This window comes from Lissotriton vulgaris, chromosome 3_1, assembly GCF_964263255.1.
Source record: "Lissotriton vulgaris chromosome 3_1, aLisVul1.2, whole genome shotgun sequence".
Lineage (NCBI taxonomy): Eukaryota > Metazoa > Chordata > Amphibia > Caudata > Salamandridae > Lissotriton > Lissotriton vulgaris.
Window position 1 is genome coordinate 1146395712 of NC_141689.1, and position 26877 is coordinate 1146422588.

Sequence of the window (26877 nt, forward strand, 5' to 3'; positions counted from 1 at the left end):
TAATTGACGATCTTTTTTAAGTTTTTTTAGAACGGCGCGCTTAGCGCTTTTCATCGCCATTAATGATTTGTAAAAACTTGCCCGCATAGATTACTGATGACGGGACTGCAACAACAGCCCCAGTCCCGCTGTATACTTAATGGCGGCTCTTGTTCACTTTCCCAGAACGGCGCGCTGAGTTTTTGAATACCAGGAGTGAACCCTGATACGGCAACCGACACAAGGATGTCCATTCATCAATAAGGAATAGTGTCCAAGTAAGTCCTCCCCTCTAAATATCTTTTTTGATTCATTCTGGCCTCACAGCTATACAGTCCTTTGAGACCTCTTTCCCATAATTTATGTATTACAGAATACACAGGAGCACGCCCAGGCCCACTTTTTGACGGTACAGATGACGACCGTCCATTGATGTATGTAACACCTTTTCATAATCAGTTTGTTCACCACAGAGACAGTTCACTATTACAATCTAACCTTAGCCTCCGTATTATCTTTATAGGCTCTCCATTTTACTGTCCTGATGAAGACCCCAACATGAGGCAATAATAACCCTTTAGCGTACACGGGGGTCGAAACGTAGACTACGCCATCTGAACACACCATAGGACACAAAGGAATATATTTATTTAACCTATGTGTGATGTAATTTTGGAACCTCTTGTTCATTTCGATTGTAAAGGCGTGCTTTGATTTTAACGTGATGTCCTCAAAAAAGTCACACCACCTTTACCCGGTCCCTCACAACTTTTGCACTTCCCTTCCCCTTCTCACTGAGAGCACTCCGAATGTAATGATTTTGCAATTACATTGAAGTATTGTTTTTGAATATTTGATATACAACTGGTTGAAAAACGTACGCAAATACCAATATTGCATAAATAAATGCAATTTTCATTTGGAATACTATTTTTTCTTTAATGATTCTGTTTAAATTGTTGCAAATGAATCTGTGGTGCATGTCTGTATGATATGATACAGAAATGATTTAGTATATTAGTCACATCGCAACTCGGACCTCTTCTTTGTACTGTTCCATGGACCCAGGTCCTTGAGTTCTAAGGGCCCACCCCTTTATTACTCATACGGAAAATACCTAGACTTGAGCTATTCCACCATGTAATCTGAGAGCCCCGGGACCTAACCTGAAATATAAAGGTCCGTGCATCACATATTCATATGGAAAACCAAAGTACCGCACACATCTTTTTAAGGGAATACGTATACTCTAAACAGTAATTATGAAACCACATAAAACGCCTTAAATAATGTCTTTCTGTGCTCATTTCTGAAGGGAAAACGCCATGGAATGCAGTGGTTCATTTGCCCTGAAAACTCGCTTCGAGGACGCTGTTTCTGCATTGCCTAATTGACAAAGCCGATTGGTTGACATTTTACAGCGAGAAAAGCTTTTCCCAAGTTTGTGTGAGCTAGTCTCACCCTCTCGGGGAGCAGCAGTGTATGTAAGCTTCAGAAAATGAAGACTAAATTGGAAACTTAGTTCAGCTCATGGTGAAAGCGGCAGCGTAGTGCATCCATTCGTGCAGCAGGGGCAGTGGTACCGGGTCACAGAGACTTGAGGGGCCCACTGATCCCTGATTATTGCTGTAGTTTACAATTCAAACAGCTGTGTGTGGGTGGGGGGGGCGGCTTTATTGCATTAGAGCCCATAAGTCCCTGGTTGGTTCAGATGAGTCCTGTCCAACATATTTATACCTTAGTTTAATTTAGAGCTTCATACACAAGTCAATACTGGCTCTAGGCGCTGTAAATACCAGTAGTGCCTGTTGCCCAATTTAATGTACTCCATTTATCTGCCGAACTGATATTGCCCGGATTCGAACTGTTGGCTGAAGGTCATAAAAACGTTAACACTCCTAGGCACTAATGTGTACATTTTTAGTGTTGTGCTAATTTATTCCCAGGTGGTGGTGTAAATGTATCCTGCAAAGGGGGGATTTTCATAAAAACCAGAGTTGTGCTCGAGGTGCCAACGGGTCTAGGATTGTGCCAGTGACTAGCGTTCAGGTTACCCAGTTCCATAGATGAATAGCTCAAGTCCAGGTACTTTTCGTTACCTGCTGAGCGGAATTTTAGTCCCAATAAACCCTGAAAACCAGAACTTCAAGTCCCAGAATGCACAGAAAATCCCTGTTTTGGAAGAACTACATCAAGGGTACTCACAACATTTTTCCCAGGGGCTACAAAGTATGGGCTATGGTTTACCCAAGGGCCGCATTTATACCAGCACGGTGGTAGTGGATCATTTTGTTATGCTGTATCTGAGTCACAATCCCTCTTCTGCACCTTGGGGTAAGCCTTCTCTGCTTTCTATCACTACCTTGGCAGAATCAAGCATAAAACAGAAGTAATCTTAATTATTGAACTGGAATGAATTGGAATTGTACAATGTGAAACCATAAAACCTTGTATTAATCATGACTTCCCCACTTGACTAAATTGCACGATCTTAGGCAATTGTCTAATTTCACTTTGCCTCCTTTTTCTTCATTTTTCATATACGAGCATCTTGAAATACATGTGGTCGAGATGTATGCTGTATAAAACTGTCTGGTGTGTTTGATTTATTAAACTAAAATGTTGTCCATCTTTAATTACCCAGAGCATCCAGAGGGTTCCTCATGATAACTGGCTTGTTACTCTACTTGTGCGTCACTCTGCTACTGCATGGCAATAAAGCAGCAACATCAGAGGCTAAAGCTCTGCTTCTGCCGTCTGTGAGGAGAGGCCATCGTTTGACGAGGCATTCCCACCACACCAAGCAGGGGCCCCTGCCACCGCCGCTCTGGCTGCCAGAAGCATCATGTTGAGCTTCCAGGATTCTCTGGGGCATATTACCAAGCAATAGCGATAATTATCGCTATTGCTTGGTTAGAGACAAAAATGTATCGCCGACCTGCGGCGATTTTTATCGCAGATAAACCTTGGTATTACCAAGGTTTATCGCAAATGCGATAAAAATCGACCACAATGCATGAATATCGCCGAAAAGTCAGCGATATTCAGGCATTACCGAGCTAATGCTCTTAGCCATGTTATCCACCTCCCATTGGATAACATGGCTAAGAACGGCTCAGGGCAGGTGTTAGCTTGTGGAGATATTCGCTCTTAGCGCGACTATCTCTAAAAGTTGGTAATAGGAGATAGCAATGTTAGCGACTGTTTCCAGTCGCTAACATCTTGGCACGCCCACTTTGCATGTCATTAGTGATAAATTTCTCTGACATGCAAAGTGGGGCCCAAGATGGTCGCTATCTCCTACTAGCTGTCGCTAACTGGTGTTAGCGACAGCTAGGTAATAGGGAGATAATTTTATCTCCGCTTTCTTGGCTTTTAAAGCCAAAAAAGCAGAGATAAACCCCCTTGATAATATGCCCCTCTGTTTTTTGAGATGAGCATAAAGTCTTTGCTTAAGTCCTGGAGCAGTAGCTGTAAGTATAGCCTCCTCAATATGCACTAGAATTACGACTTCTCCGTACGAGACATTTAAGTGTTAGCGACGATATGCATTTTGCAGTAACTTAACTCACCGTACTAAATCCATTTCTGCGCGTTGTTAGCTGCTCTGCTGCAACCGGAGCTGCATTAACGTTTGCTTTAAGTGATCTGTATGTTAAGACTTATAGCGAACGTTCATTCCGCTTAATAGTGAAGGTGTAGACCCAGACTACTGTACATAACCGAATATTGCTGGAAACTTGCCTGGGCAGGTTTTGTATTCTATCCAAATTAGTGGTTGACTGCGGTGTTAGAGCTTGAAAGGCCAATATCTCGTTTAATGTGCTCTGCCATTGTTATTTGTAATATCAATACATCTAAGTCACGTAAATACAACACATATTGCATTACAAATGCTATAGGTGTCACATTTACGAAAGTTAAAACTATTGGCATTGTAAATGACAAAGCTATTCATTTCGCTATTTTCAAAAACAACACATAAATAAAAAAAATGTCATTTACAATACCAATAGCTCAAACTTTCCTAATGCGAGACCTATTGCATTGCAAATGCTTGTTTTGCATATGTTCTGATTCTGCCCAACTCTAAATTAGGTCCCAAGACAATTGAACAGACGTTCTCATGCCAGGCAATGAGATTGTGGCTATATGTAACAGAACACCTCAAAATCAGCCCAAATGTGCCAGCATTTCGAAAGGATGTAAAAACTTGCCTGTGTAGAAAGCAATGAGCAACCTAAAACTGTTGCTATTCCCGTATCCATTGACTGCATTAATTATACAATTACTGAACTTTTGTTTACATTACTTGTGAACCACAAAGTTGCCCGTATGTCAGTCTCTATTATATAAATACCTGTGATGAACATATAAATCAAGTTTGAAGCACTATGAATACCAGATATGTCATCGCTTCAAGCGTTGTGTGGATACATTGTCTAACCATTACCTCTACTGACTATTGCTCTGATCCTGACCTTTAGAGAGACCAAGGTCAATACTTGGAAATGCTACTGTGGGGGCTGGGTAGATGCACGGATCTATCTCTAATCTATCTACCATTAAGAAAAAACTGTTCTTTTATGAACAAGTTACCTGCATTAGTTCTCACTTCACTGAAATTGATGAAGACGGCAGTGCATAAGTGACTGTCAAGCTAAAAAAGCCCTGATGATGATGATTTGTAGAAAAATGAAAAATAAATACAATATTTACCTAAGGGTACAGATGGCTCCTTCAGCAAGTCTGGCTCAATCATATATATGAAGAAAGAGTGTGCTACATTTGCCATTGACATAGGTGTATCCAGCCTTCATTGTGCAAATTGCGTCTTTCCAGGAAGAATCTTGGAGTGCATATGACGAAGGCGCTGGATTTACTGCACTTTTAGCCACCGCTAGATCTGTATAGCAGTGAGTTTCTGGGTCTATTCCATGGGGTGTGGGTTTAAAGCTAAACCCTGCTAGTCCATGACCTCAGCACCTGCTTCCAGTCTTGACTTTAAACTCCTGCTGCCTTCCTGGTTTTAGACTGCACTCTGTGTGCCACTGTCTAGGCTGCAGTTTGCCGGGGATGTTGCTTCTGCGTTGTTGGCCACCAATCTGTTGCTAAATAGTTAGTGGAGCTTCCTGCCCGGAACAGTGAACACCACACAGCAACCCCAGAACTGCGCTGTCACTGAGGGGCGGATTTACTAACTTTTGGCGGAACGCAGCAAGACAACTCCATCAATGGAGAGGGCTGGATGCACCAAAATTACTAATATATAAGCATTCCTAATCTCCCTCTGTGCTGGTGCGCTTGTGGCTGGCAAGCACCAACACAGGCACCCTTACACCATGGTTTAAGTGTGCCTGCATTTCAGGAAGGAATATTTTGGTGCAGGAAGGGATTCCTGAGCAAAAACAATACTCAGAGGAATTTTCCTTTTTCAATGTGTGCTGCATGCAGCGCACACAGAAAGAGGAAATAATGAGAAATAAACACATTTCTTCTCACCATGCCTCACCTGCAAAGGCATACAGTTCTGACGCATTCCTAGGTTTACTAGTCTTAGTTGGGAATGCACCAAAAACAATGGGCGGATTTGTGAGAAGACCCATGGAACGCCCTCCCGGTGCAGAGTATTGAAAGACAGTGGGGCATATTATCAAGGGGGGTTATCTCCGCTTTTTTGGCTTTAAAAGCCAAGAAAGCGGAGATAAAATTATCTCCCTATTACCTAGCTGCCGCTAACACCAGTTAGCGACAGCTAGTAGGAGATAGCGACCCTCTTGGGCCCCACTTTGCATGTCAGTGATATTTAACACTAATGACATGCAAAGTGGGCGTGCCAAGATGTTAGCGACTGGAAACAGTCGCTAACATCGCTATCTCCTATTACCAACTTTTGGAGATATTCGCGCTAAGCGCGAATATCTCCAAAAGCTAACACCTGCCCTGAGCAGTACTTAGCCATGTTATCCATTGGGAGGTGGATAACATGGCTAAGAGCATTAGCTCGGTAATGCATGAATATCGCTAAATTTTCAGCGATATTCATGCATTGCGGCCGATTTTCATCGCATTTGCGATAAACCCTGGTAATACCAAGGTTTATCTGCGATAAAAATCGCCGCAGCTCAGCGATAAATTTTTGTCTCTAACCAAGCAATAGCTATAATTATCGCTATTGCTTGGTAATATGCCCCATAGACTTGTGCTGCCTTACGTTACTACACTTTTATTAAGCCACTCAAGCTTAGAAAGTCTCACTGAAGCCCTACATTGCCTTGGGCCACCTTGCGTGATGCAATGGCAACAGAAGAGATTCCTAAATCTGGGCTTGAGTGTTTACTAGGAGTTTTTGTAGCAACACATTGTCATCAGTGGGAAACTGCTGGGGAATAATTGGACATGAATGCCACCTCCTGAAGCTCCCAACTTCCCTGCAATCACCAGAGCTCCCACACATCCAGACTCTGAAACAAAGCAATGGGAAGTGCTGGATTAGAGTTAGGAACAGAGGCAATAGGAAGTGTAATAAGGCAAAAGGAACGGGGGAAGGATGTGAGAGCAAGGCATGACTGGTAGAAGACAGAGGGTACAAGATGGGATCAGAGGATCCATACATTCATTGCAAAGTGCAAAGTGCCTGATGGAGAGATATGGTGGAGCACAAGCAGGAGTGAACAGAGACAGATGGAGAAAGAAGTGTGAGCTGAGGACATTTATGCACAATGACACAGGGAACAGCTTCTAGTGGGTCTGGGCAGCAGAAAAAGGCATAATTTTGGGGACCCGATGGTAAGCAGAGGGCTTAGAGAAGATTGAGCAGAGTAGGGATTTTGTGGGAGGGTGGTAAAAAAAGAGGGATATGGAAGATGAGTGCAATTATTACACTCATGAAATAGACCCTAATATACTCAATAAATTAAACTGTGTGTCAGAAGATATAAAAGAAAGAAGGTTTCAATAAGCCATTTGACCTGTAAAATAACAGATAAAAGACAAAAAACACTACATATAAATAAATATATATATATTGTGGCACAATTGAAGCACACACAAATTTACTGTACATGCCTAGAAAAGCATACAGCACACGTGTCAGCGGTCCCCAATGCGAAAGTGTACAAGATGAAAATAGTGTTTCAAAGCCACAACCCATATAGTAATATGTAGCATGTAAATTGCCAGAAAATATACTAATTGGGTCCTTTCATAAGGGCTTAATAGGGAAAAACAGGAGCACTAAATCCTCACCAACACTATATGGCAATAAATCTTGAGAAGTTAACATACATGTAGAGGACTGGTCGGATCAGAGTTCATTGCAATGAGGTTCAGCATGCATTGATTTCAGAGAAGACGCAGTGGAAATCCTACCCTAATTCCTATATCCATGAATGTTGACTGATTGTGAACAAAAGGTCAATTTGATACCTGCCTCCCATCTGAATGATAGGGTTGTTCTGTGTCAGTGAGCTGTGTATGAGAATGGTCGCCATCTATCAATGGCGCTCCTATTTTGGCCCATTGGGCCTTTATTTAAGGACCACATTGGTACTTTTCCTGGCGAATATTATGCTACTTTATGAGTTGTTGCTATGACACACCTATATCATCTTGTGCACTTTGCCATCGGGGAGGGGACCCCCAATGAATTGATGAATTAAGAAAAGAGGCTAAACCTAGAGATATTATTGTTCTCTTCTTGGAATATACTAATTTGCTAATGACCAAAAAAGATTAAATAGCTGGGTTACAAAGAAGTTGCTAAAAGTCCAGAGGAGGCGGTCCGGGACTCATTGCTGAATTGGAGAGATTTGGTAGGTGGTCTGGTTTACATCTTAACCCCGGAAAATCTAAGCTGTTTCCCATGAGGAGACTGATAGGGAAATCTGACACGGAGTTGCCTGCTGTCGGGATGCGTTGGGTATCGGAGGGGGTGCGATACTTGGTGGTTACACTGACACACTCTAGAATGGCCTATTTGGCCCACAATATCGGGAAGAGAATAGATGGTATCAGAAGATCGGTAGACTTCTGGAAGGAACTCCCGCTGTCATTGATGGGAAGGGTGGCACTGACCAAAATGGTTATCCTACAGAGATACCTGTACACCCTACAGAATTCATTATATATGGTTCCTCAGAATTAATTTCCTGCAGTTGGACAGGCTTATAGTGGAGTTACTATGGGGTGACAAACGCAAACGTCTAAAGTTAAATACCCTGCAGAGGCGATGGAGGGGGCAGGGGTTCTGGAGGTTCCCTATTTGAATTTTTATTATATGGCAGCACAACTGCAGCATGCGGTACATTGGTTTGATGGGCACGATAATTGGTAGAAGAGACTGCTGGCGAGAACGCACAGTGAGAGCTCCCTCCCGAAGCTTTTTATGATGGGCTGCATGGTGCCAGGATCCCTTCCTTATATAATTGGTCAGGTAGCTTCGGTATGGGGCACAGTAGTGCAGATGGTGCGTAAGAGAGCACCATATGCTCCGGAAACCCCGCTGTGGGCGGTGGTACTCTTTAACTGGATAGGGCAAGTGATGAATATTAATAAATGGAAGAAGAGAGGCTGCCTATTGATGGGGGATTTATATATCGCAGAGCAGTTTATGACACAAGAGAAATCAGATACTGCCTTCCAATTAGGCATGGGGCTGCTCTTGTAGTATGCCAAGATCTCTGCGGTGGCCAGGGAACTGTGGCTGACTATCCCACAAAAGCCCCTGACCTCATTGGTGCTGCGCATGATAACTACTCTGGAGGGGGGGCTTAGGCTAGTTTCACAATCTGTGGAGCATTACAGGTGGATACCCCCTCAGCTCCCCTCCCACCACACAGGAAATGGAACAATGCAATGGGGGAGCCTCTCACGGAAACACAATGGCAGAAGGTGCATGAGGGGGTCAAACAAATAAGCTCCAACACACATTTTAAATTGATTCAATACAGTGTGGTGAATCAGGTATACCCCACTCCTTGCACACTCCATCAAATGTATCCGGATACGGAACACAGAGATGTAAAACCTCAGGTGCTCCTTTTAGTTATATGCTGTGGGACTGTCCTGAACTAACATGCTATTGGGGGGTGGTCATCTATACTCTGCAGACCATCAAGGGATGGGTTATTCCACCCACTATAGAGGAAGTGGTATTAGGTCTTCTGCCTTCACCAAAAGGCAAGAAGCTCACTAGAAGGTTTGTACAGCTGGGGCTCGTACTTGCAAAGAGGAGAATGAGAGTACACTGGCTTAGTCCTACTGCACCCAGGGTCGGAAGGTGGCTCAAAGACTTGCTGGAGTGGGCCACAGCAGAGTCGTTACAAATGAATATGGTCAGGAGAGATGATAAACATGAAGAAGACTTGAGGGCCTGGCGCTTAATGATTACAGATTTAACTAAACATAAAGATTCCCAGAGAGGGGAGTCACCTGCCTCGGGCTCCACTCAGGAATGGCTTGGCCCACTTTCCATTCCTGACGCCTCTCATGAACAGGGGGCTAGCGTAGGTGATGGAGGGAATTGATAGGACAGATGGACTCCAAAGTTGTAGAAGGACTATTCCACCCATGACCAGAGCGGGGCGGGGGGGGGTACTATTTATAATTATTGATCTTAATTTTCTATAATTGAAGAAGGAAATATGACAGTGAACATGCAGGTGGGGGTAGCAATATGTACAACACTGTTAACACTCTATGTCGATTGTTCATATATTCTGATTACCTCTCACTGATAACAATGTAATTTGTGTGATATACCTGTTTACAGGAAAAGTTGTTTTCATTCAAATGCCAATAAAAATATTATAAGAAAAAAAAAGAAGTTGCTACAAAAGACTTTGCTATGTCCACTGCTGCAAGTAGAAAATATTCTTTTGATCTCACAGCTGGATTGAGAAACATGAATGTCAGCTTTGGCCGTTAATATCCTTGTTATTCAAAGGTTACTCATGGAGAACCACTGATTACTTATTCTGATCATTTTAAGCCAAGGGGACATATTTTTATCTAGCAGGATGGCATTGTCTCTTTACATGTCCCCTTCTATATTTGTAGCTGAAACTAATGCTCTTTTTAGATAGATCAATTTTACCAGTTTTTATTTTCTTTGTCTTTTCTTTATCTATAGCATTCTTGGTGCGATGTCTTGGTTGCCATCTTCCTGTGCTACTCTGGCCATCCCAATCTGAAGCTCTTGGAGCTTGATTGATTCATCACCATGTGGTTCTCACCACTTGTAGTTCATAGGTATTTTATTTTATTCAAGCAGTCTAGTCTCCCTTTCTTGATAGATGATTACTCTTCTGTTCTAGGTTCCAGTTTTCTTCCCTTTCCTAGTCCTCCTTGTTATTCCTATATTTGGACATTCTTACCTTTTGTATGGCTAATTTGGTGAGATATTTTATTCATTGTGTTGTGTTTTGATTTAATATTGTGGACAATTTCCTTGAATGGTAAAGGACTTGCATTAAAAGGCAGAGGGTCCTTGCACTTCTATTTCGACTGAAAGCTGGAATTTCCCTCCTGCAAGAAATGTATCCCTCCTTAGTGAAATCAGCCGAACATCATTGCATGGTTGAGGTGGAAGAACTGTTCATGTTCATCTCACTACCTCTGTTGTTCAACCCTTCAAGTATATAGGTGCACCTCCAATGCTTGCACTGGAGGCTTCCCCTGCTTCAGCTCTGCATTTCTCCGCGCTTATCAATGACATCAGTTTGAAACATTGATCCCAATAGATGGCGCATTGAGGAGCAGGAACGCACAGCTCCACAAGAGTATGGTAGGACTTCTTCCCGTAGCGGCCATCTTTTTATTTTGAACGACACATCGTTGAAAAGAGTAGATTCTCCCATTACAGCGATGCCTCTCTCAAAAAGATTCTTACTCATGGATCTCAGATGTGGTACAACCAATAAGCAGAAGTTGCCACTAGACATCAGGGAATATGTGACGTTACAATGCATGTGATACATCGCATACCATTACAACGCTTTCATTACAGAGACTGCGTTGTTACATCGTATACCATTACAACACAAGTTGTTACAACGACTTGCTGTAGGGGGCGCTGGAAGTTAGAATAGTAGAATATACTATTCCAACTCCAGTCTGTGCAACAGTAGGGAAGGTGTTGGATTTAAAATCCAAGACCTTCTGCCCCCTACAGCAAGTCATTGTAGCGACTTGCGTTGTAATGGTTTGCAAGGTAACAACGCGTTTGTTGTAACGACCACGTTGTAATGGAATGAGGTGTAGTGCATTCGTTGTAAATGATGTCTACCGACAACAAGAAAGTTTGTTTAGCAGATGTCGACCCCCTGGAATTGGTTGAGCCCCAATGTAAGCATGTAATTAATTCTGGTGTTTTCCCTCCCCTAGTGGGGCCAATCGGGAAGCCTAGGAGGGCATGATAAGCACCCAGAGAGCAGAAAATGCAGTGAACATTTTATTTTTGGTAAGGGAGTTTTCCGGCAGCATTATGCTGCTCCCAGGCAGCAAACTTGTCATCAGTGGAACCATTGGAAAGAGAAGAATCTTCCCTTCCATTTGGCACCCCTTTGCCATGGATTTCTGCTAGGCTGCCTGGGGATCTTGGCTGGGATCACAATACCCTGAGAAGAAATCCCAGTAGGCTGTCAGAGGCTTTTTGGGGGGGATTGGTCCCCTTTGCAGTGAAACCAGTCCCCAGGGGGCACATTTATATTTGGCCACTTCAACCACTGGTCAGTTATTGTGTCTTTCACATTTGACTTCTGTCCTCCACAGTATAGGGTTATTTGTCAGTCCTCTTCAGCCATTGGCTTTTATTGTACCATTTATATGTTGCTTCTGCCCACCACATCATACAGGATGTGCTTTGGGTCAAACCACTCCAGCCATTGATCTGTCATTATGTCATTCACATGTTGCGTCCACTCTCCACAGCACACATCATATGAAAATGGGCCACCCACTTCAACCATTGGATAACTTCACTGTGAGTAAGGGCATTATGTCTTTTCACTGGGAACATCCACACACAAAGTAGTTCCCTTCATTGCCAGAGGCTAGTATAACAGTATGTGGTTTTTGATAGTAAAAAATGAAATTTGTTTTGCCTTATTGTGCATGTTGCAAGTTGAAGTAATATTTTTTTTCTCTTTTAGACTCTTTTAAGAAGCTCTTCGCACAGCAGAATGATCAACGCTAAAATCTTAATTTTTTTAGCCAATTTTTCTTGTCTTTGACCTTTGCTGTACATTGCCATCTGCACAGCATTGCATTGCATTTTCACTTTCAGTTTATATCACACTTGCATCATTCTCAGTGTATTACCATATTTATGAGCACCTCTGCATTCCACCTAGCACACAGAATTTGAAGAAGAAAACTTTAGAAAGTTACCAGAGATGGCATCTCATTAGACTACTGCTGACCAGGTCTAACTTAAATTATGAAGAAGTGCTCCATAGCAGGTTGTGATGCTGAGATAGTGTCTGATGGAGATGATAATGGTAAGTTAAAGTCTTGAATAATCAACGTACAGGCATTAAATTTCAACAGGTAGGTTATTTTAATACATACAATTGGTTTATGCATTACAAATCCAAACAGTCTAATGTTGTTGTAACACAGTTGTGTCCACGCGCACAAAAAGGGGAGAGGGGGGGGGGGTGCCGGTGATGTGAAGGAATTTGGTGAACAGTGCAGGGAAAATTTTATTAATCAAAAGTCACATAGAATTGCATTTCATTCTATAAGCATATACACATTATTTCAAGTGGCTCCCCCTTCAGGGGCCACAATAAGCTGCTCTAGCAAGTCAGAGAAAATTAAAGGAAACCAGTCTTCTGTAATAACTGAATTGATCCTGCTTGTGGGCAGAAGCTGGTGTTGTGGTAGGTATGGTCTACGTTTCGACCCTAAAGAAAGTAGGGACAGTTCCCCTTACGAAACGGGTCTTCATCAGGACAAGGGTTAGGGTGGGCAAGGGTCCTAAGTGAGTTAAAAAATTATCAGCCCAGTCTATGTTCATTTAAAAATGTCCCAGGTTAGGAATAAATAGTCATGGTGAAAGCGAAAGGCATATTTACAATTTGTAACACATGTTTTGCGTCTGAATCATAATGCACTCACCTCACAGGGTATTGTAGGGTAAGAGACCCGGCAACAATTTGCATATTACTGAATTGAAACGGATATTCTGTGAAATCACATATTGCAGTGCATGTACCAACATAGGGTCGTGGAGACTGCTAACCCGTCTAGATACCAAATCAACCTTCATTCAATTACAAGGAAGAATCTTGACAGACAGTGGAATAGTTTGAAAAAGGGAAAGGATGTCTCAAAAGAATTTATAGGTTGGCTAATTGGGAAAAGTTGTTCTCCGCCTCGTTGAGGCCGTTCTGGACAGAATCAAAAAGTGAAATCCATTTCAACTCCTTGACATTGAGAATTGGTGTTATGTCACCTCCTCTTGGTCCCAGTGTCACATGTTCTAGAATGATCCATTTTAAACTTTCAGGAGTGGGGTTATTGATCTCACAATGTTCCACCAACGGAGCCCCCACGACCTTACACCTGACACGACTGCAGTGTTGTAAGAAACATACTTTAGCCTTTTGTTGCGTCTGTCCCACATAGGTCAAATCGCATGGGCAGGTAATGCAATAGATAAACTTTGCAGTGTTGCAATTGGTTTGGGACTTGAGTTTTATACGGTGATGTTTCAACACAAATTCTTTGGTCTGGATGGTGTAGACAAGCTTTGCATTTCCCGCACTTGTAATGGCCCACAATAGGTGTAAGATTCCAGATAGATGTTATAGTAGGTACTGGAGGGGTATCCAAGAAAGAGCAAACCACATGGTCCCGGATACTCCTGGCTTTTTTGAACGAATGCATGGGAAGAGTGTTGTTACCCAGTTCCTCAGCTACCAGAGGCCAATGTTTATTAATTGTCTTTTTTACAGCATTGCTCTTTGTTGTGTATGTTGTCACGCTTATTATCCATTCCTCTACATTTGAAGGGCGGACATTGGGTTCCAGAAGTGATTCTCGATGGTTGAACCACGCTCGTTTTCTTGCCTTTTTGGTGAGCCTCTTTGGGTATCCTCGTTCAATCAGGCGTTCCATAATATTAGCTGACTCCACCATGTGGTCTTCTTTTTTACTGCAGTTTCTCCTAATTCTTAAAAACTGTCCAAAGGGCAAGTTGTCACATAGGCCCCTAGGATGGTGGCTGGAGTACTGGAGTAGAGAATTGCGTTCCGCAGGTTTCCTGAAAGGGTCGTGTGCAGCACATCATTCTCCGCTATGATCGTTAGATCGAGAAAGTCTATCCTTTTTTTGTCTGATTGTATAGTAAACTGAATATCTGGAGACTTCAATTTTAGCCAAGAGTGGAACTTTGTAATTTCAGATTCAGTTCCTGACCAAATCAGCAGGATATCATCGATGTAACGCATCCAAAGTTGGATGCTGGATCTGAAAGGATTAGAGTAATTGAAAATGAATGTGTTTTCGAATATGGACATGAATATTATAGCTAGATCAGGGGCAAATGCTGCCCCCATGGCGACTCCCTTCATTTGTAAGTAGAATCAATTCTGAAAAATAAAAAAGTTCCTCATCATGGCAATTTTCAGAAGAAGGATGATGAATGTAGTAGGGACACGCGTTGGTGCTTCACGTTGTTCAAGTGCCATTTCCATCACGACCAGTGCCTCCTCTTGGGGGATACTCGTGTACAGTGACACAATGTTACATGTGGCCAAAAGATCTTCTCCTGACTTGAAAGGTCTACCCTCTACAATATTAATAGTATGTGTGGTATCGCGTAGATAAGTGGGGGTGTTTTCTGCCAAAGGTTTAAGAAAAAAGTCAATGTAGCGGCATAAAGGCTCCAAAAGAGATCCACACCCAGAAGCAATGGGGCGGCCCGGTGGGTTCTGCATATCCTTATGAACTTTTGGTAAGGTGTAAATCGTGGGCAAACGGGAATTCTTTTGATTTAGGTATTGGTATTCCTGTTCTGATAAGAAACCCTGGTCCAATCCCTCTTGCGTCACCCTCTGGATCTCGGATGCAAGCTCCTTTGATGGATCACCAGCCAGTTTCTTGTAGCTAATACCATCGTTTAATTGTCTCAAGATTTCCTCCTTGTATTTAGTTACATCCCGGACGCCGATGGCACCGCCTTTGTCTGCCTGCTTGATTACCACATCTTTATTATCTTTGAGAGAAACCAAAGCCATCTTTTCAGATTTCTTGATATTAAATTTGACGTAAGTTCTCTCATTTAAACATTTTCTGACATCACTGAGTACAATGCCTTTGTGTGCCAAGATTCTATGTGTCACTGTGTGTCTGGGTGGAACAAAGGTAGAAGGTATTTTTAGACCTGTGGCCGATGATTTTAACTGTGAAGGTCTATCTCTGAAGAAATATCGTAGACGTATTTTTCTGAAGAACCTATGGAGTTCAGCCAAGGTGTTGAATTCATTTGGCAAAGCTGTTGGAACATATGATAAGCCTTTACTTAGTACGCTAATTTCTTCATTCTTCAGGGCATAGGCTGAGAGGTTTATCACCGGGCTCGTGGCAGGTCTTACCATCTGTAGTTCTTGCGTCGGGTTGATCTCTCCCCGTGCTCCTCTGGGGGGAAACGGACCTCCTTCACTCCTCTCCCTCTCCCATTGCCTTCCCATTCCATGGGGGGGCCCTGCTGGCCCCGGTGGGTACCTCTGTTCCAGTTGTTTCCCCGACCTCTGGGTGGTCTCCATGAACGCTGTCCTAAAAAAGGATTCGGTTGGTATGTTGGGCGGTATGTGTCCTGGTACCCATACGATGTACTCGGGCCTGCTGGTTCTGTATCTTCTCCAGAGCTATATGATAAGTCCGGAGAAGGTTGTGAAGGGTCGTCTCCCTCTTCGGCCCCTGTAACCCTGGTTCGAGACCTGTCCTTGGGGATCTTGTCGGTAATAGTCCTCCTGTAAATAGGGATAGGTTTTTTTCTTATCGTAAAAGCGTAAATCGCAAGCAAGCTTCTCTAGTTTCTTTTTGATAGTGGTTGTCTCGAAATCTTGCAGTGTCGCTACTCGTTTGGTCAAAGCTTCCTTAGAGTTTGTTAGGGCGCTATCCCCTGTAATCTCAGCCTTGGGGAAAGCTATTTGCTTGGTGAGGATGAGGACCTGTTCCGCCGCCGTCTCAATCCCCAGCACCATCCAGTGCCGGGAAAAGTTGTTGGCGACGAAACTGAATCCCTCCCTGAACTTCGGAATGTCCACGAAGATAGCAGGTTCAATTTTGATCTGAAGGCCTACTGGTATAATGTTTGATTGTAGGCACTGTTCAAGAAAATGGCCATGTAGGCGAGTTCTAATCAATTTCTTTTCAAGACGTTCTAACTGGGTAATTTTGTCATTAAGAGTGATGTCAATAACAGGAGTATTCGATGAAAGAAAATTATTTGCAGGGTCATGCCAAAGTTGATGTATGCAATCCTCTGTGTACGTGAGGACTTCTTTGTCTACCATGATCAGGTAGATAATGAGAAATCACAGGAGTCTCAGTGATCCTGATTAAAAGGGAAAGGAAAACCTCGCAGGTCAGCACCTGCTCGAAGTCAGTATATATAAAAGGGTTGACCCAGACAAAGTCACAGGGACCTGGGTAATTGAGAGTTAAAGATAGAGGGGTCCCAGACTGGGAGAGAAGATAGATTCATAGAAAGTTAAAGTCTTGAACAATCAATGTACAGGCATTACATTTCAACAGGTAGGTTGTTTTAATTCACAACATACCAAAAAACCTACAATTGGTTTATGCATTACAAATCCAAACAGTCTAATGTTGTTGTAACACAGTTGTGCCCACGCGTGCAAAAAGGGGAGAAAGGGGGGGGGGGAAGTGCTGGTGATGTGAAGGAATTCAGTGAACAGTGCAGGGAACATTTTATTAATCAAAAGTCATATAGAATTGCATTTCATTCTATAAGCATATACACATTATTTCACGTGGCTCCCCCTTCAGGGGCCACAATAAGCTGCTCTGGCAAGTCAGAGAAAATTAAAGGAAACCAGTCTTCTGTAATAGCTGAATTGATCCTGCTTGTGGGCAGAAGCTGGTGTTGTGGTATGTATGGTCTACGTTTCGACCCTAAAGAAAGTAGGGACAGTTCCCCTTACGAAACGGGTCTTCATCAGGACGAGGGTTAGGGTGGGCAAGGGTCCTAAGAGTAATTAAAAAACAGGATTAGGGAGAGGGTCAGGTGGAATATCTCCATGTGCACTTAACAGTGAACGCCCCACCGGGTGTGATTCTCGAATATTGGTGCACAGAGTACATACTAAGACAAAAGTACCATTCTACTGTCAGACATGTTGTATGATCACTTGATAAGTACTAAACAAGTTAAAGTATATTGAAAAATATTAAGAGGTCAAATAGTTGTTTTACCGTTGGACACGTTATGCAAAAACAAGGGTTAAATCTGGTACTAAAACCCGACTGGGTGTATCAAGGGTCATAAAGTTTTATCCATAGTGGAGGGGTCGATTTTACCTTAAATACGCTGCAAGGACCAGCGTATCAGCAGACCACCATGGGAAGACTGACATCCTTCCTTGACTTTCAGCTGGTCGGTATTGAAAGTCTTACTGCTGTAGAAGCAGTACTCTACTTCATAGGTTTTAGAGGACTTTGCCAACTGCAATCCTGCCACAGAGTAAAAGAACAATTCATACTGCTGATGCAGTGTTTGTGCTTCAACAGGAAAGAGAGAGGCTTTGCATGTGTATATCCCTTTAATGGCACATTCCTTCAACTAGATAAACAGAGTTTCAAATGGGTAAAATCTTAATATTATACTCAACTAAAATAGTACCATCATCCAAAATAGTTTTTTTCTTGTGAATTTGATTTGAGCCAGTGTGCTTTTACTGACTCCAGTAAGTAGGCATACAACGGCCTTTCTTGAGGCTTGCTTGCTTTCTTCATCTTCCATCAAATCATAGCATATATTCAGTCTACAATACTACAAGTGCATTATAGTCAATGTATTTCCCATAACAGTGGTTGGGACATCTGCCATGGTTTGACAGAGTACCCTGTCCACTAAACTCTAAGGCCCCTGGTCTTTCTAGAAGTGCTCTTAAGGAAACTTAGGAGAGTCTACCCCAGCATGTTTTCTCCACTTTTCAAATGTAGATATGCTGAAACTGTCAAAGGAATGGGCAACAGGGCATCCTCGAACACCCAACAACATACTACTATGCAGTTCAAGGATCTGCATTTAGACAGTGAGTGCAGTAAAGGTGCATGAAAAACAAGTCCTCCTGAGTCTAAGCAGGCTGCCATTGGTGGGTATTATTAAAGGTGGTCCTGGCACCCACGCAGTATTAGTCAGCACTCTGAGAAAGACAGATAGTCAAAGCTTAACCCTGGTCACCGATTGCTACACTCACCACTTCTTATATAGGCTGGTGATATGAGTTGCTGCTATCTGACAGTGTGTGTGTGACTGCTGTCTGGACGGTTGTGTACAGGGGATTGCCTGAGGCATTTTTTTTATAAGTTGACTGATGACTATGTCAGTGGCTTTGTGATTGGTTTTTCACTCCTGTGGGCATATGAATGTGATAGTCCCCTGAATGGTGGTGTGTTGATGTGAGTGTTGGGATGTATTGGGCTCTCATTTGGGGGTGTGAATGATTTTATGTGGGGTGGATGAAAGATGTGTGAATAGACAGTAAAATGGTTGGTGTCTTGGTGTGGCTTTACTGCTCACGAGCAGTAAGTTATGAGTTTAGCATTCTAATGTCCAAATGATCTTATTTAAAGTCATTAGAATTGCTTCATAGAAACTCACACATCTTTCTAATAAGCATGTTACATGATTTATCCATACTTGTGAATTCCAAAGTCATACACTTGAGATTTTAAAGCTACTTATCATCTTGTTCAGTTGCCTTACTGTTAGACCTGACATCCTTGGCATGGTGTTACCCATAACTCTTTGCCTTCACCCCTCCTATTTTGCTGAATTCAGTTTTGTTGCCATTAGGCCCTTATGCACTTTACCAATACTAACCAGTGCTAAAGTTCTTGCGCTCGCTCCCTAAAGCACTGTAATACAGGCCCACACCTAATTGGCATCATTAATTTAATTGCAAATTCCTAGTAAATAGTACTACATGTGCCCAGGACATGAACATTAAATACAACTAGTGGGCCTGCAGCACACATTGTGCCACACACTGAAGAAGCCGTTTAAAACATGTATTTTAACATGTTTTTAACTGCTATCTCGACATGGCAAAATAAAACTTTTGCCAGGCTTAAATCTTCTTTTTTAATACTTAAAAGTCAAGGTTATAGAGCAGGATGCATGCCTGGTGCATTGTATTTATAAAGTAGGATTGGGGGACTTAAGTTTTACATGTCCTTATAATGAAAAACTACCAAAGTCGTATTTCGCTGTTGCAAGGCCTATCTCTTCCAATTGCTAACACTGGGCCACATGATTGTGAATGGCTGTGCTTGCAAGGTTTGTGTATTCCTTCTAGACAAATACACAAAAGGGGACTAGGTGTGTGGGCCGGATGGCCCATCCTGCCAGTATGGCTGGGGTCAGAGCTGTTATATGCCCCACTTACACTTCAAATGGCTTGTGTTCGAAATTAGATTCCTGGTTGGCCGAGGCATGCACCCAGGCCAGGTATAAATCACCACTCTACTAAGGGTAAACTAAGTACACACTAAAAGGTAACCTGTGCTGACCCTCAGGAGTCTGTCTCTGGTACATGCTGCTGGAGGGCTGTTGGGGGATGCTCAGGCAGGGCCATCCTGCTTAATTTAAAAGCCTAGTTGTGCCTCGTGGCCCTCTTCTTGTACCTCAGTAGTGCTGATAGTGTAGGTTACTATGTGGATGCCTGTACACTCTGTTCTCGGGTCCTTTTCAGTTGCAGATTATTTTAAATCTGTGCCAGCGGCTGAGTGTATAGCATTACCTAAGTGTGCCATGCTCAGAGTTATCCTTTCATGCTTTTCGTTCCTCCCAGTCCCACTGACTCCCATCTGGGAGCGTGACGAAGTGTTTATGTGAACATATCAATGCCTGTCTCTCTCTACTAGTATGGATGTCTCCATGACATAAAAAAGGAGTATCCTTGAGGCTGCAGGTCTATATCATGTCCCAGCACATGTGGTCAGTGTGACAGTAACTTGTACCAGGATAGGTGTGGCACAGCGGCCTGGGCAGAGCAGTGTTCATGGTTCGATCCCCAGCGCAGGAGGCAGATCAGCTCAGTATCATGTGACTCTGGGAAATAGCTCACTTAATCTCCCCGACAGCCCCAAGTGTCTTTAGACCCTTAGGGTTGATTAGTTCAAGCTTTACAAATACCGTTTTTCTTTTAACCTGTGCAGCCGTATTCACTATTTTCCTGCTGGTGTGCACCTGGCTCTTGTGCTTGAGTTTGTCTGCTAGTCCTTGTGTCAGCCTTTCTGGTCCCAAGATTATGGTTTTCTTGTCTGTTTGTTTCCTCAAATGTGCTTTTCTCACATTTGAATCTATTCATTAAAATTTTAAGGATATCAGGACTGACATTCAACACCTCTTCACCCCGATAACAATACACGTTCTACTCATTATCATGCATAGCCTTACTAAAAGGCTGATACAGCCATTTTTAGGTCGAGCCTGGGCAGCAGCATATGCTGCTCTGCGAGGCATGCTGTATTCCACTATAGACTTAAAGCCCCGCCTACTCTTCGCCCTTATTTTCCATTGGCTTTTTTCATTGTCCTTTGGAAGTGCTGACTTCTGATTCGTTAACAGGCTTGTTAGTCCTTCCTTAGTACCACCTTGTCTTCATTTGTAACCTCAGATGAGGACTGGCCCTTTTGCTTCGGTTGTGACACGGTTTGTCTTATTTAGTCTGTAAGCACTCTTTTCTTTAATGAGTTTCTCCTACTGCAGGCATGACATGCTTTCCTGTAGCATTCAGCGTGTCATGCACCCTTTCACTTTCAAAGCAGCTCAGGACGATGGCGGCTGCTTATTTGAAATGAAATAGGTCTCTCATTTACAAGAGTTTGAGCTATTGGCGTTGTAAATGACAATGACTTTTATTTATGGTTTAATGATCAAAACAGATAAATAAAAGGCATTGTAATCTACAATGCCAGTAGCTTAAACTCTCGCTAATGAGAGACCTATTGCATTGCAAATGCTTGTTTTAAATTGTAGACTGCTCACTCTACATGATATGAAGCCCAGTGGTCTGCTTGGTCATTTACTACGTTTTTATTACTGCAAATGTTAGTTTGCTGCTTAACTAACGATTTGAGCTGTGTCTCTTTACATTGACAACCAGAATTAACCTTTTGAAACCCAGCACCACCACAATGTCGACATTGGAAAGAGAAGGTGAATTTTGTTTCTTTTTTGCTTTAAATATCTTTGTAATGCTTCTTCATGCTACACTGCCCCTACATTCCATACGCACACATCTGAAAATCAACCTAACTGCATATCACGTACAATGTAATTTACCTACAAACATAGTTGTCTGTGTAATGTTGTTCATTCCAACCTCTGTCAGGTCAGATATAAATCCGTACTGTGTGCACCAAAAAGCATTGTGAGTTATCATCTGAAGGCATGGTGGCACTATAAAAAACTCAATAGAGTGCACGTTTTTCGTATTGTTTATGCGGGGCTCGAATGCTGTTTTTTTGGTGGCGTGATGTGATTGGGCCTTGGGAAATGGTTCTCCAACGTCAGATGCAGAGCCTTAGCAAGGGTGGATTGGGCCCTAAAGCAAACAAGGAACATGCGCCCTAACAATCATTGGGTAGGGAAAAACATCTTACACTGAGATGCATTAGGCCTCTCAAACTCCTGGGTCCTGGTGCAACTGCACCTTATGCACTGTTGATAGCTACTTCCCTGGTCAAATGCTAAGAGATAGTGAGCAAAGTGACAGTCACAGTCTTGTTGAGAGAGTAGCCCATGAATACCTTTGAATATGGTTTCATTGACTGGTGTGGAGCCAGAATGGAATCAGATGGATCTGAAAGGAACATTAAAAGGCATCATTGTCTCTATCAATAATTTTCCCTTTGGTCTCTTTAATACCTTTCGTAATGATTTTTTCACAGGTGACACAAATGCAGGGTGGGGGTTTGTGACAGTACAACAATACTTATCTGAATCTGAGGCTTGTTGTCCTCAGTATCCACATATACAAGTCCCTTACAGTTTAAGCGCAATCCTCTAATTGTCAAAAGACTTTCTTTGAGTGTCACTGCATCTCTTCTACCCAAAATAATTGTCACTATTGGCTCTTTTTACACTGGCCTTGGATGCTTTATGTGAGTCATCATGAAGGAAGAGTGGTGCCCGTTCACAGAGGAAGTCCTAACCGGGCAGCCTCCTGAGGATAGAGACGTATGACTTTCTGGAAATTACTAACATTTTCTAGACTGCACCATGAAAACTGCACTATTCACAACATGTGAGACGTATAACTGGAAAGGCTTTGTGAATCTATTTTTAACCTTCCATTAAGATATTTCATGGAATTGAATGCATTGTACTATTAAAAAGGGAGAAAAACCATGCACCTTTGTAAAAGGAAATTTTTTTCTGTATAGGAGAAATGTTTTTCCCAAGTGGAAATCCTTGACAGGAATACATTTCTGACCTTATCCAGGATGGGGGAAGATTAGAGATGACTTTTAGGAGCCCCTTCAAATCTCTCGTTTATGTGTGTTTACACTTCTCACCCTTAGGGACCAATTATGATGCCGGTCTGAAACTCTTCCGACTGAATAGGTTTCGGAATCGTTTCCAACCGAATCGGGTTCTGCGAGTCCAACCAACCGATTACAGTGCTTCCGAACATCGTATGGTCGGATTCACATTGAATTCAATGGGAGCCTGTGTTCCAAACGAGAACACGGGCTCACATTGAAAAAAGGGGTGGTTGGGGAAAACCCTGCACCCTTGGCGGGCGCCTTGTTGTACCTGCCACACTGTGCATGGTTGGAAATAAGTATTCCTTGGTACCCCCACAGGTCCCAACCAGAGGCCTATGGATGAAGAGGGGCCTACTACAGCCCCCCAAAGTCAGAGTCTGACAACCATTTTGTGTCGGGCAGAACAATTCGGAACGGCTGTCAGAATCGGACATAGTAATCGCTCGATCAGAAACCGTGTCGCTAGAGCTGTACAATTTGACTCCGAAAGACTCCGGCTATCGGAATGCCGATCGGAACAAATTAGACAGCCCAAAAGGTTTCCTTGCATCATAATTGGTCGTTCGGGAATGTAACTGATTCGGTCGGAAACATAGGTTCTAAATCGGATTCAGAGAAACCGAATCCCATTCAGAGCCTTACCGACCGACGTCGTAATCGGCTCCTTACAGTCAGAATTACTCATCGCAAAATTACTCCATGAAAAGGTAATCCTGCCCATTAGTACAATGATTTATAATTTCAAACTCACCTTTTGTGAATACCCTTGAGTTGTGCATGTAGTCATTTGTACAAATGTCTTTATAAATCGGTCCCATTGAGTCTTGTTATGGGCAACTGATAAGTATCGAAGAAAGAAAACCTCATGTCAGCTGATTTTGGTTGCAACAATATTAGGTTTTAATGTTACATGGGGCAGGAATTTTTGATAATTTGATGCAAAATATCACAGTAAAACGTAAATGAAAATACATACATTTTCATCCTGGGGATTGTAACTGAAATTGCTAACACAAAGTGTCTCATCAGACAATGCTCCTGAGGTAACATATGCAATTAGTGAAACATTTGTAAACTGACATCAACAATATGTTTTCATATCTGATTTTAGTATTTCAAACACACATCCATAGAACCTTAACATGTGGTGCTTACCTCATAGTTAACATTTAAACCATGTCCTGAATGGCTGTAATAGAAAACTATAGATATATACAGCAGATAATGATCATAAGGTCCATCCAGTCTGCGAATTTTGACAATTTTTACGAGACTAAATCTCAACTACAAATATACTCTTATTACACTACATTTTGCCCTTTTACTCAAATATCTCTCTGAAAGGGTCTCTTTGGGACACGAGCAATCACTCATGTTGAAGTATCCAAACATGAAGCCCGCTACGCAAACTGTACACAGATACACTGAATTGTGACTAATGAATGCATTTTTATGCCTTAAATATTTTTTTTACATATATAAAATCTCACAGTTAACCCACACATTTGACTACCACTGAAAACCATTGCGTTCTGTTTGCTGACTTGAAGACGGTAGCTGGGAAAGCAATGAACCTTCCCATTATCTCTGTTTCCATTCCCGTGCCCTTACTCCCCTTCATAATTGGCTTCTTAAGAGGTTAAGTAGCCAGACCTAATACTGAGCTTCTATGTTTGTTATTAACATTAAATAGGGATATTCAAGGCCCAGCCTCTCATGCTTCATTATAGTACTCCTGGACCGCATACTCATCATACCCATGGTAGCCTTTATAGTTATATTCATCTTCATATGGATGATATGGTGCATAATTGTCCCCACGGGTGATCACGTGATCATATTCATTTCCGTGCTCGTAGTCAGGTGTTGAACTGTCAGTATCGTGTTCACCCTGATTTCCATGTACTGTGTATCCTTCAGTTTCTGTTTGGCTGGGGGTGGTATTGATGAGGTCCACACTGCTGTTTTCTACTGTGATTGGGGCTTCAGTAGCAATATTCGCAGGACCCTCGCTTCCTCCTGTTGTGGTGACCTCTGGTTCTAAAACTATATTCACCTCGCTTGGATTGGTTGCCTCTTCTACCCCAATATCCCCATTGTTAGAATCACTGGCAGGAGTGGTAGGCTGCTCGACAATATTTCCATTATTTCCGTCACTTGCAAGAGTGGTTTGAGCCGTGCCATTAAGTCCTTGATCACTCTCATCACTGGTAGTGTTTGCATGTGCTTCGGCTCCTTCTATTTCATTGGTGCTGTTTGCGCCAGTCTCAGTACCATTCAGGCTCTCTTCCTCATTTTCAATTTCCCCATTGGTGTCTGTGGCATTCTGGTTCTCGCCAGTTTCCTCAACCTCCTCCGTTTCTTCTCCTTCTTCTCCTTCTTCACCTTCTTCTCCTTCGTCCTCCTCTTCCTCTTCTTCAGTGACTTCATTTTCTGTGACCTGTGTCAAGATTGGTAAGAAATGAAATTGTAAAATAAATGTGAGCTTGTGATATTGAAAATCAAATTTCGATTTTTAATTGCAAAAATGCTGTTTCATGCCAAGTCCAGAATTTGGTCATGCCTTAGGGAGGGTCTCTTTTTTCAAAAGGAATTTCAACATTCATGAGGCTTATGTAATCAAACCAATGGGAAGCTTGGAAAGATATTCTACTCTGATTTCCATCTCACCACTAAAGTTGTCTCTAAGAAAGATAATTCCTTTAACTAAACTTAAACACAATATTCAGTACATTCCCAGTAGTCATAATATGTTTTATTTGACTTTCATTTAGCCTGAAATCGTACAACTTGCCGGCAGGCAGACATGTCTTTTAAAAATGCATTTTAAAGAGAGCTTTAAGTGCCGGTGGAATGTAAACTGATCCACCTTTACCATAAGCCGACGTTCCATTTACATGCTGAGTGGAAGAATATGTACTTGGAATAATGGATCCATGGATTCTGACCAAGCAGCTGTGCACATCCTCCAGGAATGTGTGGGTTGGGGCGAGAAGGGAGAGTTATTTCCTTGTATACTTTGGATGTGAGGTTCTCGACATCCTTGTGACAAACCACGTTAGCTTTGCTTATGAAGGGAAGAGTGGATAGATGTGGTTGCTCAAACTTCTGTGCTGACTGTTTACTCAAGGCATGAGAATGTAAGCATAATTGTTATCTCTGAGAGGAATACTGAGTCTACAATGTTTCATTTTACTTGTTTGCAAAACAACTACAAATATACAAGTTTTGAAAATATGCATATCCTCCAGGGCAAGGTGGCATGGAATGGTGTAGGCCTGATGATGGCCTCAAAGTGATAAAATGTACTAGCAATGGCCAGCAAAGGGCATACTCAATTCGCATTAATTCACAATTCCATTTTGCTTCACAATTTATCATGGCAGCCAGAGTCTACTGGAGACCTCTTGTCATTTCACTCTTAATGCAATCATCTAGTTTCACCAGAGAAGGTAATCTCAAGCTTTGTGGTGGTGGACTGTGAGATCCCAGGGGCATGCTTCCTTCCACCTCAGCTCTTTCATTATTGCATGAGACCATTTCCCCCATATGAACCAGCTATTTAACCTCTTTTTCAATTAAAAAATAACACCTGTGGCAGAAATCGCCCATGTCTATGTAGGCAAATATCTCATGTACCAAGATCACCCAAATGATCTTCAGCTTAAAGGGAAAATAATTTGATGTTTTAACTTACTTTTGCTACTTCCTTTTTGTTGTTTGTTGTTTCCTGTTTCACAGCTTGCCTTATTGGTGCATGTTCACCAACATTGACGGTGTTTGTTGGTTCCTGTTTCACAGGTTGCCTAACTGGTGCCCGTCCACCACCATGTCCTTGAGAGCCTCCAAACGCAGGGGCAGCAGCAGGCTAAAACAGCATATTACACGTTAAAATATGTAGCATTTTAGCAGCATCTAATTTTTTAACTCTATATTAAAAGAAATACAGAATAAAACTACATGCAGCCGGATGGTTCAATGAAGATCTTAAGTTGTTGAAACAACAAACTAGGAAAATAGAAACTGGATGGAGGAAACATAAACAAGCAGAAAAAAATAGTCAAAGTATACAAGCTATAAAAAATGCCATCTTTACAGCGAAAATAATTTTTGAGACAAGAGAAATTGGCAGTAACCCAAAGT

At 42.3% G+C, this 26877-nt stretch overlaps 1 protein-coding gene across 1 annotated transcript in view; it reads right to left on the bottom strand.

Annotated features, from left to right (window-relative positions):
- Positions 1–23610: 23610 nt before the first annotated feature.
- IBSP (integrin binding sialoprotein) overlaps positions 23611–26877 on the bottom strand; it is a 41275-nt gene continuing 38008 nt past the window's right edge. Inside the window, exons 6-7 of the mRNA XM_086961626.1 lie at positions 26432–26602; positions 23611–25174 (exon numbers count right to left, since the gene is read on the bottom strand). Of these exons, the coding sequence (XP_086817752.1) occupies positions 24449–25174; positions 26432–26602 (897 nt within the window). The 3' untranslated portion in view covers positions 23611–24448. The remainder of the gene's footprint in view (positions 25175–26431; positions 26603–26877) is intronic.